Source organism: Podarcis muralis, chromosome 2 (genome assembly GCF_964188315.1).
Source record: "Podarcis muralis chromosome 2, rPodMur119.hap1.1, whole genome shotgun sequence".
Taxonomy (NCBI): Eukaryota; Metazoa; Chordata; class Lepidosauria; order Squamata; family Lacertidae; genus Podarcis; species Podarcis muralis.
The window spans coordinates 119,975,814-119,987,852 of NC_135656.1; the positions used below are offsets into that span (position 1 = coordinate 119,975,814).

Below are 12,039 nucleotides of genomic sequence, written 5' to 3' on the forward strand. Positions count from 1 at the left end.
CCCAGCCCCATCGTGGAGGAAAAGGATTAGTTGTCCCGACTGAGCTCCACTAGCAGTCGGGCATTTGGTGTCGCTGGTCCCCTGCCCTTCCAAGCAGTTGTTCAGCAGAGGCCTCTTCGCCTTGGCCTTCTGGGCATCCCTCGAAGGCTGTTTTGGATGCCCATTCAGTTTAATTTCTTTTGAGATTAGTCAGTTGTGATTATTTTGCATTACGTTTTTGTATTCGCATATCTCGTTGTGTGCCACCTGAATATTCTATTTGAATAGGCAGCAAGTACAGTCGTACCTCGGAAGTCTTGTGAGACAAACAAATACGTACAGGGCAAGAAAATGAGTAAAAAGTCGTTGATATCACAAGTGTGTTGTGCGTTCGTGTTTTGGCTCTTCTGCAACGTGTAAATTTAATAAATAAAGAAAAATAAATGTGACTTGCTTAAACTGGTCCCTTGAACGATTTCTCGGAAATCGCCTGATTTCCATTTCAGTTGGGAAGAAAGCAGCTGACAGGGGGCAGCAGAGAATCGAAGAAAAAAACAGGGAAGCAAGAAAATACAAATAGGGACTGTGGAGAAATGGGCGAGGATGTTTTGTGGCAGAGAGAGAGAGAGTGTGAGGGCAGGAATCCACCCTGGAAACACACACACACACACACACACACAGAGAGAGAGAGAGAGAGAGAGAGAGAGAGAGAGATCCATTTGCATTGAAGAGGACAAAGGACTAACTTTCGCAGCAAAAGGGGTCTCAATTTATCAATTTCTGTACAGGCATCAGTCAAATGAAGGGCCTGAGATGCCATTGATATGTCAGTGCTGTGGAAAAGGATTCCTGGCACCTCAAAAACAGTGGAGACACACCAACTTCGCTTCTTTCCCCCCCTTATGAGCCCAATTACGTAAGATGTTGACATAGCAGATTCCCACACAGAAGTGTGCGCAGGCACGACTGTGAACATGCATGTGTGCATGCGCACAGCGGTGGAGAGCCTCTGTCCCATGGACCACACGGGGCACAGTTTTTCTCTAGCAAAGTTTATTACTGTCAGCAGAGGGTAGAGACTGATAAGGCAGGAGACAGGGAGGCCAACACTAGGGGGAGCCAGAGCCAAAGGCAGGCTGCTGTAAGTAAGAAGGAAGGTAGGTGGGGGTGCACTGAGGCTGGTGGGGCAGTGCCCTCTTGTCCAAATGGGCTGGCCTCCACTAATGGGAATTGAAAAACAGAGGGGAGGGGAGCAAATTCATTCGTCGTAGAACTTGGGAATCTCGTCTCCCACGACAACTTCCTCCTTGACACCCTCTTTGGTGATGGTGGCGAGGTAAATGACTCCCCCGCTGGATCCGTCCCGGCACATGGCGAGGGCGATGGCTGAAAGGAGAGGGAAGAGAAAGGAAAAGGGGCGTTTAAATTCAGCTGATGCTATAGAAAAAGCTTTGAGGATGGGCATGATATAATAAATTTGTTGTTGTTGTTGTTAGGGCCTATACATTTAAAATAGTATCAAAGCACTTTAAACCGTTGAGCCTTCTCCCAAAGAATTATGGGAACTGTAGATTGTTAATGGTGCTGAGTGCTGTTAGGAGACTTCTAGTCCCCTTGCAGAGCTACAATTCCCAAAGTTCCCTTGGGAAGAACAGGGATTGATTGTTAAACCACTCTGGGAATTGTAGATTTGTGGAGGGAATAAGGGGTCTGGGAACTGTAGTTTGGCAAGGATGCTGAGAGTTGTTAGCTCTCAGTATCCTTACCAAACTACAGTTCCCAGAATTCTTTTGGGGAAGCCGTGATATTCTAAAGTGGCATCATAGCACTTTAAATGCCCAGTGCAGACGGGGCCCTGTTGCTTTTATGGAGCCACTTGCATAGCTATAGAAACCACAACCCATTTCTAGGAAATACAGTGGTACCTCAGGTTAAGAACTTAATTCGTTCTGAAGGTCCGTTCTTAACCTGAAACTGTTCTTAACCTGAGGTACGACTTTAGCTAATGGGGCCTCCCGCTGCCGCCATGCGATTTCTGTTCTCATCCTGAGGCAAAGTTCTTAACCCGAGGTACTATTTCTGGGTTAGTGGAGTCTGTAACCTGAAGTGTCTGTAACCTGAAGCATCTGTAACCTGAAGTTTCTGTAACCCGAGGTACCACTGTACTGCTATTTTCTCCAATGGTTAACAACGATTAACAGTGGTTAACAATGGTTCTCCAAACTGCATCTTTCTGAGCTACTTTTCTCAAATTTTAAGTCAAAACCTGCATCTTCTGTAAAGCTGGGACTTGACTTTCTAGGAGTCCAGCTTTGTTTCCACCTCTCCACCCCACCCCCCCCAAAAAAAGTCCCTGTCACGCCGCCACCCTGAAATGGACACAGCTTAGACGGCTACCGTTCATGGTGAACTGGCGGCATTCCTCCCGGCTCATTCCTGGCTTGTAGGCAGAGTCCACGTAGCCGTAAATGTAGGTGCTCCCGGATCCGCCAATCGCAAAAGGCTGTCGGTTCAGCATCCCACCCAGAGTCCCGTACACCTGGAAGGTAGCAGAGAATGAGCGGAGCAGGTGGGACGCCAGAAACCATCCCTGGCCCATCACTCTCTGCTTACCTGCCCGCCTTTCTTGGGGTCCCATCCTGCCACCATGAGGTGAGCCGAAAACTCCTCCTTGTACTTGTAGCTGATGTTTTTCACCAAAGTGGCTGCGGCCAGGACCAGCGGAGGACCCTCCACGTTCAAGCTGCCAAGGAGACGAACAAAAGATTAGGTAGGTAGGTAGACAGAGAGATAGATAGAGATAGATAGATAGATAGATAGATAGAGATAGATAGATATAGATAGATAGATAGATAGATAGATAGATGATAGATAGATAGATAGATAGATAGATAGATAGATAGATAGATAGATGATAGATAGATAGATAGATAGATGATAGATAGATTAGATAGATGATAGATAGATAGATAGATAGATAGATAGATAGATAGATAGATAGATAATTTATTACGGCCGGAGACCAGCTTATAAAACACACTTGGGGCTACATTCCCAGAAAGAAAACAAACAGTTAAAACAATGTACAACAATAAATTTAAAATTTATAAATGAGATGAGCATGTAGACATTTAAAACTTTAAGATAAGCTACCGCAGAGAGATGACCCAGAGTCACCCATGGAAGCGAGTTTGGGGATTTTCTTCACGAACTACCGTATTTTTCGCTCTATAGGACCCGACCATAGGACGCACCTTGTTTTAGAGGGGGAGAACAACAACAACAACAAAATTCTCACCCTCTCTGCTCAGCGCCCCTTCAGCGAACCGGCAGGAGAAACTGAGCCCCTTCCATTTCTCCTGCCGGTTCGCTGAAGGGGCGCTGCGCAGAGAGGGGGAGAATTTGTTTTCTTGTTCTCCCCCTCTAAAACAAGGTGTGTTCAAGGTGCGTTCACCCGAAGCCTCCAGAGCTTCCCGCTGCGCTCTGGAGGCTTCAGGCAGCTACCTTGGAAGCCTGGAGAGCGAGAGGGGTCAGTGCGCACTGACCCCTCTTGCTCTCCAGGCTTCAGGGAAGGCAACCCGAAGCCTCTGGAGCGCGGCGGGAGTTCCCTCTGGGCTCCGGAGGCTTCGGGTTCCTTTCGACCTGCTCTTTGGGGCTGGCGGGGGGAAGCGTTGCTTTCCCCCACTGCCAGCCCCAAAGAGCAGGTCGGGGAACAGTGCAAAGGCTGCGGGCAGCCTTGCAGCTGCCCCCCGAGCTTGTGGGGCTGGCGGTGGGGGGGAGCGCTGCTTTCCCCCACCGCCAGCCTCAAAGATCCCTGAAGCTTTTGGAGCGCAGCGGGACATCGGAGCACATATGGGACTTTTTAAAAGGATCCTTCCAGAACCAGCGAAGGCAGAGCTGAGCTTCTGGCGAGTGTGAAAGCCCTTTTTGCATTCGGTAAAAATGAGGGGAATTGGGTCCTGCAACAAAACCACAGCAGTGCAGTGCACTCCTGTTCAGGGTTCTAGCCAGCCAGCCAGCCAGCCATGCCCTTTTTCAAGATACTCCATCACATTCTCTCTCCCGCCTGGTTTTCCACAGACACACCTAGCATTCAGCCTTTTGTGACTACTGAACATGCTCAATTCTCGCTGGCCTGCTTTTTTGGGGGGGGTGTCTTTCTCCCACCCTTCACATTTTCTTCCCTTAAAGCAGCCTTTCTCAACCTGTGGGTCCCCAGTTGTTGTTGGACTACAACCCCCATCACCCCTTGCTAGCAAGGCCAGAGCTCAGGGATGATGGGAGTTGAAGTCCAACAACATCTGGGGACCTGCAGGTTGAGAACCACTGCTAAAAGGCTGATTTTTTTTTGTATTTCTGCAAAATTTTGGGGGGTTCCCCCCCACCTCCGCAAACCGGCTGATTCTCTCGTGTGAGAATAAGAGCATTGAAAACATTTGAAAACAAAGGCGCGGCTTCTGATTGGCTGCAGGATATCTCATAATAACAACAGCCTTAACGGCTGAGTCTGGAGTCTCCTTTTCTGGGAAATCAGGTGATAACAAAGAACAGAGAACAGAGACTTCTTCCTGCTTTGGACACTAGAGGGCGGTGCAGCACCAACAACCTGTCTTGTGTCTTCCAGAAACCAGGCTGAGTTCACATAACATCTGAATCAATTGCCAGGTGGCTTAAAGATGGGATCTGCCATCTTGAGGCTTGCAGCTGGCAGTGGGGCTAGACCTCAAGGCCAAGGCCAAGACCCAGCCCCCACACCACCCCACCTATTCCCATCTAGAAAGCAGCAGAAAATGGTGAAAATGGCAAAAAATAAAAATAAAAATGGGGGGACGGACACAAGAATGCCACAAGGCCTGCCAAATCATTGAGGCTGATCACCACAGCATCCTCCCTTTATTCTTATTTTTAAAAACATGTTTATAGCCACATGAGTCCAGATGCTCATTTTCTTTATATTTTTTTCCTTAAAAATATATATTACTCTCTCTCTCTCTTTTTTACAATAAAATAATATTTGTGTCCAAGCAAAGGTGCTGAGCACAAGGGAAACAGAAGCAAACTCCATATTATTCCTGTACAGTAGTTGTTATGGTGCTGCGAGTTTAAAATGAGAAACTGTACATGCTCAGAGTATTTATTTCTTTTTTTAAAAATCAGGATTGGCCAATTTTCTTTGTCGTTTCCTCTAGGTTGGGGAAACTTTCTGGCCGGGGAGATCAGATCTTTATTAGACCCCCGTCTCTGACAGCCAACTGTGACAGGTGGGCTGGGTGGACAACCCCCCTGTCAATCATCTGATTGACAAGTGGATTGTCCCACCCACCTGTCATAGAATCAGAGTTACATGAGGATCATCGAGTCCAACCCAAGCCAGGAATCTTTTGCCCAGTGTGGACCTCGAACCCACAGCCCTGAGATTAAGAGTCCCATGGTCTGCCAAAACTGCTGTTAAAATGGAACGTCCCCTCTCTTGTTTTTGCAGTGGTTTCCCTGAAATTCACCCGAGCTAAGGTGACGCTTGGCCACTGTGTAGGGCCCTCTGGAGATAGCACCTGTGGCTGGCAGCCTGCCCCCTCCCTCACCTGAGAAGCTGACACTAGTGCTCACCTGTGCAGCTCTAGCTGGTAGTTCACCATGTCGGCAATGGCCTGGGCATCCGCTGCCGAGCCAGAGAGGGCACAATAAATTCGGCTGTGCAGCCGCTCCAGTTTGTTGAAGACGCAGTTCACCACGGACTGCCTGGGAGGAGATGTCAAAGGCACAGTGTGAAAGGAGAGAGAGACATTACAGTGGCAAAAATCAACATTCCCACAACTCTAGAAAATCCCACAAATATTTCAACAGAGGAAATCAGAGGTGGGCATTTTGGCTCTCATGCACGGCTTGGCACACTTCACATGGTTCCAGCTTTGGAAGCCAGCCATTTAACTGGACAAGCAGCTAGTCCTGTGGAAGGTGGATTTCCATCACGCATTCAAGGAGGCCTCGTTTGGACAAAGAGATATGCATCTCAGAGGAAGGAAACTCCCTCCCAGAAAAGTAGCCTCGGAAATGTTACACTGCCCTGCAATTCCCCACCATCGGGTGGAGAGGCCAGACATTAGACAGGTGTACACAAACACACAAGCACCCCCCCCCCTTTCTCAAACGCACAGCACTCACCCTGCAGATACTCGGGAGTCAGATCCAATCACCACCCCTCCGTCAAACTCCACGGCCATGATGGTTGTCTGCAGAAGGGGAAAGAAGGGGGAGGGTTTTTTTTGTTTTTTAAAAAAATTATTTAATCGTTTTTTCAATACAAACAACAACCGCAAAAGACACGTAAAACAAAAACCATTGTAACACTAATAACACAATTTGACAATTCAGATTTGAATACTGATATACCGTCCGTATAGTTAAAGCTATGGTTTTCCCAGTAGTGATGTATGGAAGTGAGAGCTGGACCATAAAGAAGGCTGATCGCCGAAGAATTGATGCTTTTGAATTATGGTGCTGGAGAAGACTCTTGAGAGTCCCATGGACTGCAAGAAGATCAAACGCATCCATTCTTAAGGAAATCAGCCCTCAGTGCTCACTGGAAGGACAGATCATGAAGCTGAGGCTCCAATACTTTGGCCACCTCATGAGAAGAGAAGACTCCCTGGAAAAGACCCTGATGTTGGGAAAGATGGAGGGCACAAGGAGAAGGGGACGACAGAGGACGAGATGGTGGGACAGTGTTCTCAAAGCTACCAGCATGAGTTTGACCAAACTGCGGGAGGCAGTGGAAGACAGGAGTGCCTGGCGTGCTCTGGTCCAGGGGGTCACAAAGAGTCGGACATGACTAAACGACTAAACAACAACACCTTTTAAACAATATTTCCCCACCTCTCCTCCCCTACTTCCCACCACTGTCCGCCTTATCACTTAAATATTCCCTCCAGATTTCTTCATATTTATCCATTCTTCATTTGCGTCGACATGCAATTCGTTCATATGTAGCTAGTCTGTCCATATTATCAATCCATGTGCTCAATGGAATCTTTTTGCGGCTCTTCCAGTTCATCAAAACAAGTTTTTTTTTGCTTCTAATATGGCACGGTACATCCATTATTTTTTGACCCCTTGTAATCTCCCACGTTTCTGGAATATAATTTAAACTTAAATTCAATTCCCCTAAATAACAAGGGGAAGTCTTGACTTCTTTCAGGGGTGACTAGTTCCCCTTGGAACCAGTAGGGCAGCAGGCCAGGAGCTGAACATAAGGTGGCGCCAGAAACAACTAATTTTATTGCTTGTCCCTCCTCCCCATTGAGTTTGACAAGGGCAACACTGAGACTAGCAGGTAGGCAGGTGGAGGCTGGTGGTGCAGTGCCCCATTTGCCCCAGGGAAGCAGACTCCATGGAGATCTTTTGCAAAGGAGAAGAAATGGGGGGTAGGGTTTTCATTGGTGCTTGGAGGCCCTGGCCCTCTGGCACTGATAGTTTTACACTCGTACAATCAGTGAGACAGCTGGATTCTAAATGGAGCAGGGTTATTATTATTTATTATTATTATTATTAGGCTACTGTAGAAAAGAGAGGATAAAATACTGCTGGTTCTTGTTTCCAACATTTGCTTCAAACATAACTTTAAAGAAGATTGGAAAATGTTTATTGAAAAATGGGAAATAACTGTGTATAGCTGAAAACGCTGGCAGCGTTAAAAGAAATTCAACAGTGTAAGTAAGTTTCGGTGGATGCAATAATGGAATACTGAATGGTATAATTTTTGTAAAAGATGCAGGGGTTTATGATACGTAAAATGAACCATGAAAAGAGAAGAAGGGAAGTCATAGATATTTTAAGGATGTAAAATGAGTATTTAAAACGGTAAAACAGAACATTTAATAAAAATTATAATAAGAAGAAGAATAAATTGGTTGGCTTTAAATCTAAAGAGGAAGCCGGGCTTTGCAATCTTGCAGCAGTGAAGATGCGAGTCAAAAGACATACCATATTTTTCGCTCTATAGGACGCACCCGACCATAGGACGCACCTTGTTTTAGAAGGGAGAACAAGAAAATAAATCTCCCCCTCTCTGCTCAGCGCCCCTTCAGCGAAGCGGCAGGAGAAACAGAGCCCCTTCCATTTCTCCTCCCACTTGGCTGAAGGGGCGCTGCGCAGCTCTCCCTCTCTGCTGAAGCCAGGAGAGTCTTGCTCTCCCGGCTTCAGCAAAAGGAACCCGAAGCCTGCGGAGCGCAGCGGGAACTCGCGCTGCGCTCTGAAGGCTTCAGGCGGCTATCCCTGAAGCCGGGAGAGTGAGAGGGGTCGGTGCGCACCGACCCCTCTCGCTCTGAAGGCTTCAGCAAAAGTAACGCGTAGCCTCCGGAGCGCGGAGGGAGCGCTCCCTCTGCGCTTCGGAGGCTTCACGTTGCTATCGCTGAAGCCAAGGAGCCTGCATTCGCGCCATAGGACGCACACACATTTCCCCTTAATTTTTGGAGGGGGAAAAGTGCGTCATATAGAGCAAAAAATACGGTAGCTATGTGCTACCATGGATCATTTATTTTCTTCTCTTTCGGGCCTATTAACAGATCCATTTTGCAGGGATATAAATATTACTATTATTATTATTTGACATCCAGCAGGGCAAACGAGATGGAATCAACGCGGAAGAAACTTTTTATTTGAATACCACTATGCCCCTCGCACCTCATTTTTTCTAGCATTCATTAATGATGCTGATGGGGGGGTCCCTGCTTCTCCTCCCCCCACCCAGGCAGCATCAGGTGGCTGAAATGCCCTTACGTTTCCCACAATGCACCTGGCAGAGCATCACTCTGTGGCATTCTGGGAAACTGAAAAGGGGGCTAGACGCAGCCGCCCAGGGCTGCTGAAGAGTGCAACCACGCATCTAGGGGAGCCCACCTGAAACCCACTGACAGGGAGGGGCGGCTAACAGAGGACCCTCAGACCTGGAGCCAGACCTGGGCTGAGGGCAGACCCATAACACTGCCCTCTCTATTAACCAGCGTAAAGGTAAAGGTAAAGGGACCCCTGACCATTAGGTCCAGTCGTGGCCGACTCTGGGGTTGCGGCGCTCATCTCGCTTTATTGGCTGAGGGAGCCGGCGTACAGCTTCTGGGTCATGTGGCCAGCATGACTAAGCCGCTTCTGGCGAACCAGAGCAGCGCACGGAAACGCCATTTACCTTCCCACTGGAGAGGTACCTATTTATCTACTTGCACTTTGACGTGCTTTCGAACTGCTAGGTTGGCAGGAGCAGGGACCAAGCAACGGGAGCTCACCACGTTGCAGGGATTCGAACCACCGACCTTCTGATCGGCAAGTCCTAGGCTCTGTGGTTTAACCCACAGCGCCACCTGCATCCCTATTAAACTGCATACTTCTTGCTTATCTGTCTTATATGCAGTATTATCCGCCATTGCCTCTGCAAAGGAGCGAAATCCATTGGCTGGCACATCCGCACAGAAGACGGCCAACTTTATTCCCTATTGCATCTGTTTTGTACGAAACTGTTTCACCGGTTGTATCTGTTGCTATAATATTTCTTATGTAAAAGGCAGGTGATATTAACCTCCTGTTAATATCCCATTGAGTTCATGTTACGAGTCGCAGCGGGAAGGTCAACAAGGAACTCAAGCCGGGTGCCTGGAGAGTGGCCAATTCCTCTGATAAGGCTTGGAGATTCCGACAGTTCAATGGGACTTACTCTCAGGTAGACCTCCATGTATAGGAGTACCACCCAAATGCATAGATCTCTGTGCAACAATGTCTGTAGGTGAGGTAGCTATTGGCTGTGTTTAAATTGTGGGGCTGATTCACCAACCAAACCAGAAAAGCTTATGCAAAATAATAAATATGAATAATGGGGGGGGGGGGTGTCCTCAGTTTGAATTAACTGATACAGATCAAAGAATCCGGGGGAATATTAACTGTTCACTGCACACAGCTGTGGACTGATTCACTTTGATCTCAGCTGCTTTTCATCCATTTGGGGAATGTGTGTTACTGTCCAGTGCAGGCATAGGCAAACACTGCCCTCCAGATGTTTTGGGACTACAATTCCCACCATCCCTGACCACTGGTCCTGTTAGCTAGGCATCATGGGAGTTGTAGTCCCAAAACATCTGGAGGGCTGAGTTTGCCCATGCCTGGCCTAGTGGGCAGAGCTTTGGCCCTGGCAAGGTCACACCGATTCTAACCATAGCTGTCAACTTTCAGATTTGAAAATAAGGGATCAGCAGCCTCACCTGTCCCGGGGACAGTCTACGGGATATCTAACAATCTGGGATAGCAGCGGGAAACGGCGCAGGAATAAGGGAATTTCCCGCAAAAAAAGGGAAGGTTGACAGCTATGATTCTAACAGATAAGTCATTTAATGTTGGGAAAACTTTTCTCCCTGCCTCAGTTTCTCCTCTGTAGAATGCAAACAGCTGTACCTATTCCTTCCTCAGAGGTTTTCAAGCAGAGGTTCATAGAATCATAGAGTTGGAAGAGACCCCAAGGGCCATCGAGTCCAACCCCCTGCCAAGCAGGAAACACCATCAGAGCACTCCTGACATCTGGTTGTCAAGCCTCTGCTTAAAGAAGGAGACTCCACCACACTCCTTGGCAGCAAATTCCACTGTCAAACAGCTCTTACTGTCAGGAAGTTCTTCCTAATGTTTAGGTGGAATCTTCTTTCTTGTAGTTTGGATCCATTGCTCCGTGTCCGCTTCTCTGGAGCAGCAGAAAACAACCTTTCTTCCTCCTCTATGTGACATCCTTTTATATATTTCAACATGGCTATCATATCACCCCTTAACCTCCTCTTCTCCAGGCTAAACATGCAAGGCCACCTGTCATGGGTGCTTTAGCTGAGTTCCCTGGGGTCTACAAAGTCTACGTTTCTGCGATTCTATTACTATTCTGTAGGGGATATGGGAAGAGGAAGAATGATGTACTTTGAGAGGCGAATATGCCAATAGGATTAGACGGGAAGGAGCCTCACTCCAAAAACAATTTCTGCCTTGCAAGAACCCACCAATTTAGTAAAATAGTATGGGCAAAAATTTAAAAAAATTAATAAAAATAGTGTGGGCGAGATCCGTGACTGTTGGTGGTGCAAAACTGCCCTTCTGCCTCCGTTTTTCCTAACATGAAACGGGTGACTGTACCTTAAGCCCCCTCCCCGATTTCGCTCTCCCCCCATCCATCTATATCCAGCCCCCTATTTGGGGGGAGCGACCCTTCCCCCAAAAAGTGTTCAGGGGCGTTTGGATTCCTGCGAATCCTAGGCAAACCCCACCCGCCACGCGACCAGGACACACGCAGAGATACTCACGCCGATGCTGATCTTCTGCGGCCCGCGGTGGTCCATGGTGGCCCCCGACCCGGAGGGCTGCAGCTTCTTCCGCGGGAACCGACCGAGAACGAAAGTGACAGGGGACGCTGCCGCCTGCGGAGCCGCTCGCGGCCGCCAGAGGGCGCCCCTCCTCGCGTTAAAGTTTAACCTGCGAGGGAGTCGCCGTCCGGCTCTGCATGGGGCGCGGTGGGGCGATGGCCAAGGCCGCCTTTGCTGCCCCTCGATGGGGCACTGGGTCTTCAGGCATCCCAAGCCGCTTCCCCAGCGCTCAGGTTACTGGCAGCCAGCTCTCCGGAGCGCGCTGGACACTTGATCCTCCGGGGATCCGCTCCAGAACCTGTTGCCAATGCCGAGGCTCACATTTCTAAATGAATGAATGAATGAACGCGCGTTAACCCTCCGGCATGGGGAAGAATCGCGATGGCGAGAGTGGTCCAGAGCATGTGCAGAGTACAAGGCCTTCCTCGCACAGATGGAGGCTACGGGGCGGGGCAAGTGGGGGGATTCGCACGTGCAAGGGACGCCCTGCACGCTGATGGTGAGAGAAGGCGAGAGAGATCGTTGAGCATTGGGGTTGGACTACAGGATCTCTGGGGTGCCCTACCAGCTCCACGATTCCCCGGTGCTCAGTCGACGTCTCTGCTGCATCCGCGGCGGCGGCGGCGCCCGTGTGCCCTGGCGGGTGTGCAAACGCCCCTCCCTGAAATTCTGTGCAAGAAGCACG

General features: G+C 48.8%; 1 protein-coding gene across 1 annotated transcript; it reads right to left on the minus strand.

The window, feature by feature from the left end:
• Positions 1–1,015: 1,015 nt before the first annotated feature.
• On the minus strand, positions 1,016–11,448 carry PSMB9 (proteasome 20S subunit beta 9). The gene is made up of 6 exons (XM_028720524.2): positions 11,295–11,448; positions 6,142–6,209; positions 5,587–5,718; positions 2,593–2,722; positions 2,377–2,518; positions 1,016–1,365 (listed from the first exon to the last, which is right to left on the minus strand). The coding sequence occupies exons 1-6, from the start codon at positions 11,328–11,330 to the stop codon at positions 1,238–1,240; spliced, it is 636 nt and encodes a 211-aa protein (XP_028576357.2). The 5' UTR covers positions 11,331–11,448; the 3' UTR covers positions 1,016–1,237.
• Between the last annotated feature and the right edge of the window lie 591 nt (positions 11,449–12,039).

Excerpts from the sequence above, each read along its gene's own strand:
- PSMB9 (XM_028720524.2), bottom strand. The coding sequence starts at position 11,330 with ATGGACCACCGCGGGCCGCAGAAGATCAGCATCGGC. Across the intron at positions 2,723-5,586 it reads TACCAGCTAGAGCTGCACAG|CTTGAACGTGGAGGGTCCTC; the intron begins GTGAGCACTAGT and ends TCTCCTTGGCAG. Across the intron at positions 1,366-2,376 it reads CCGCCAGTTCACCATGAACG|CCATCGCCCTCGCCATGTGC; the intron begins GTAGCCGTCTAA and ends CTCTCCTTTCAG.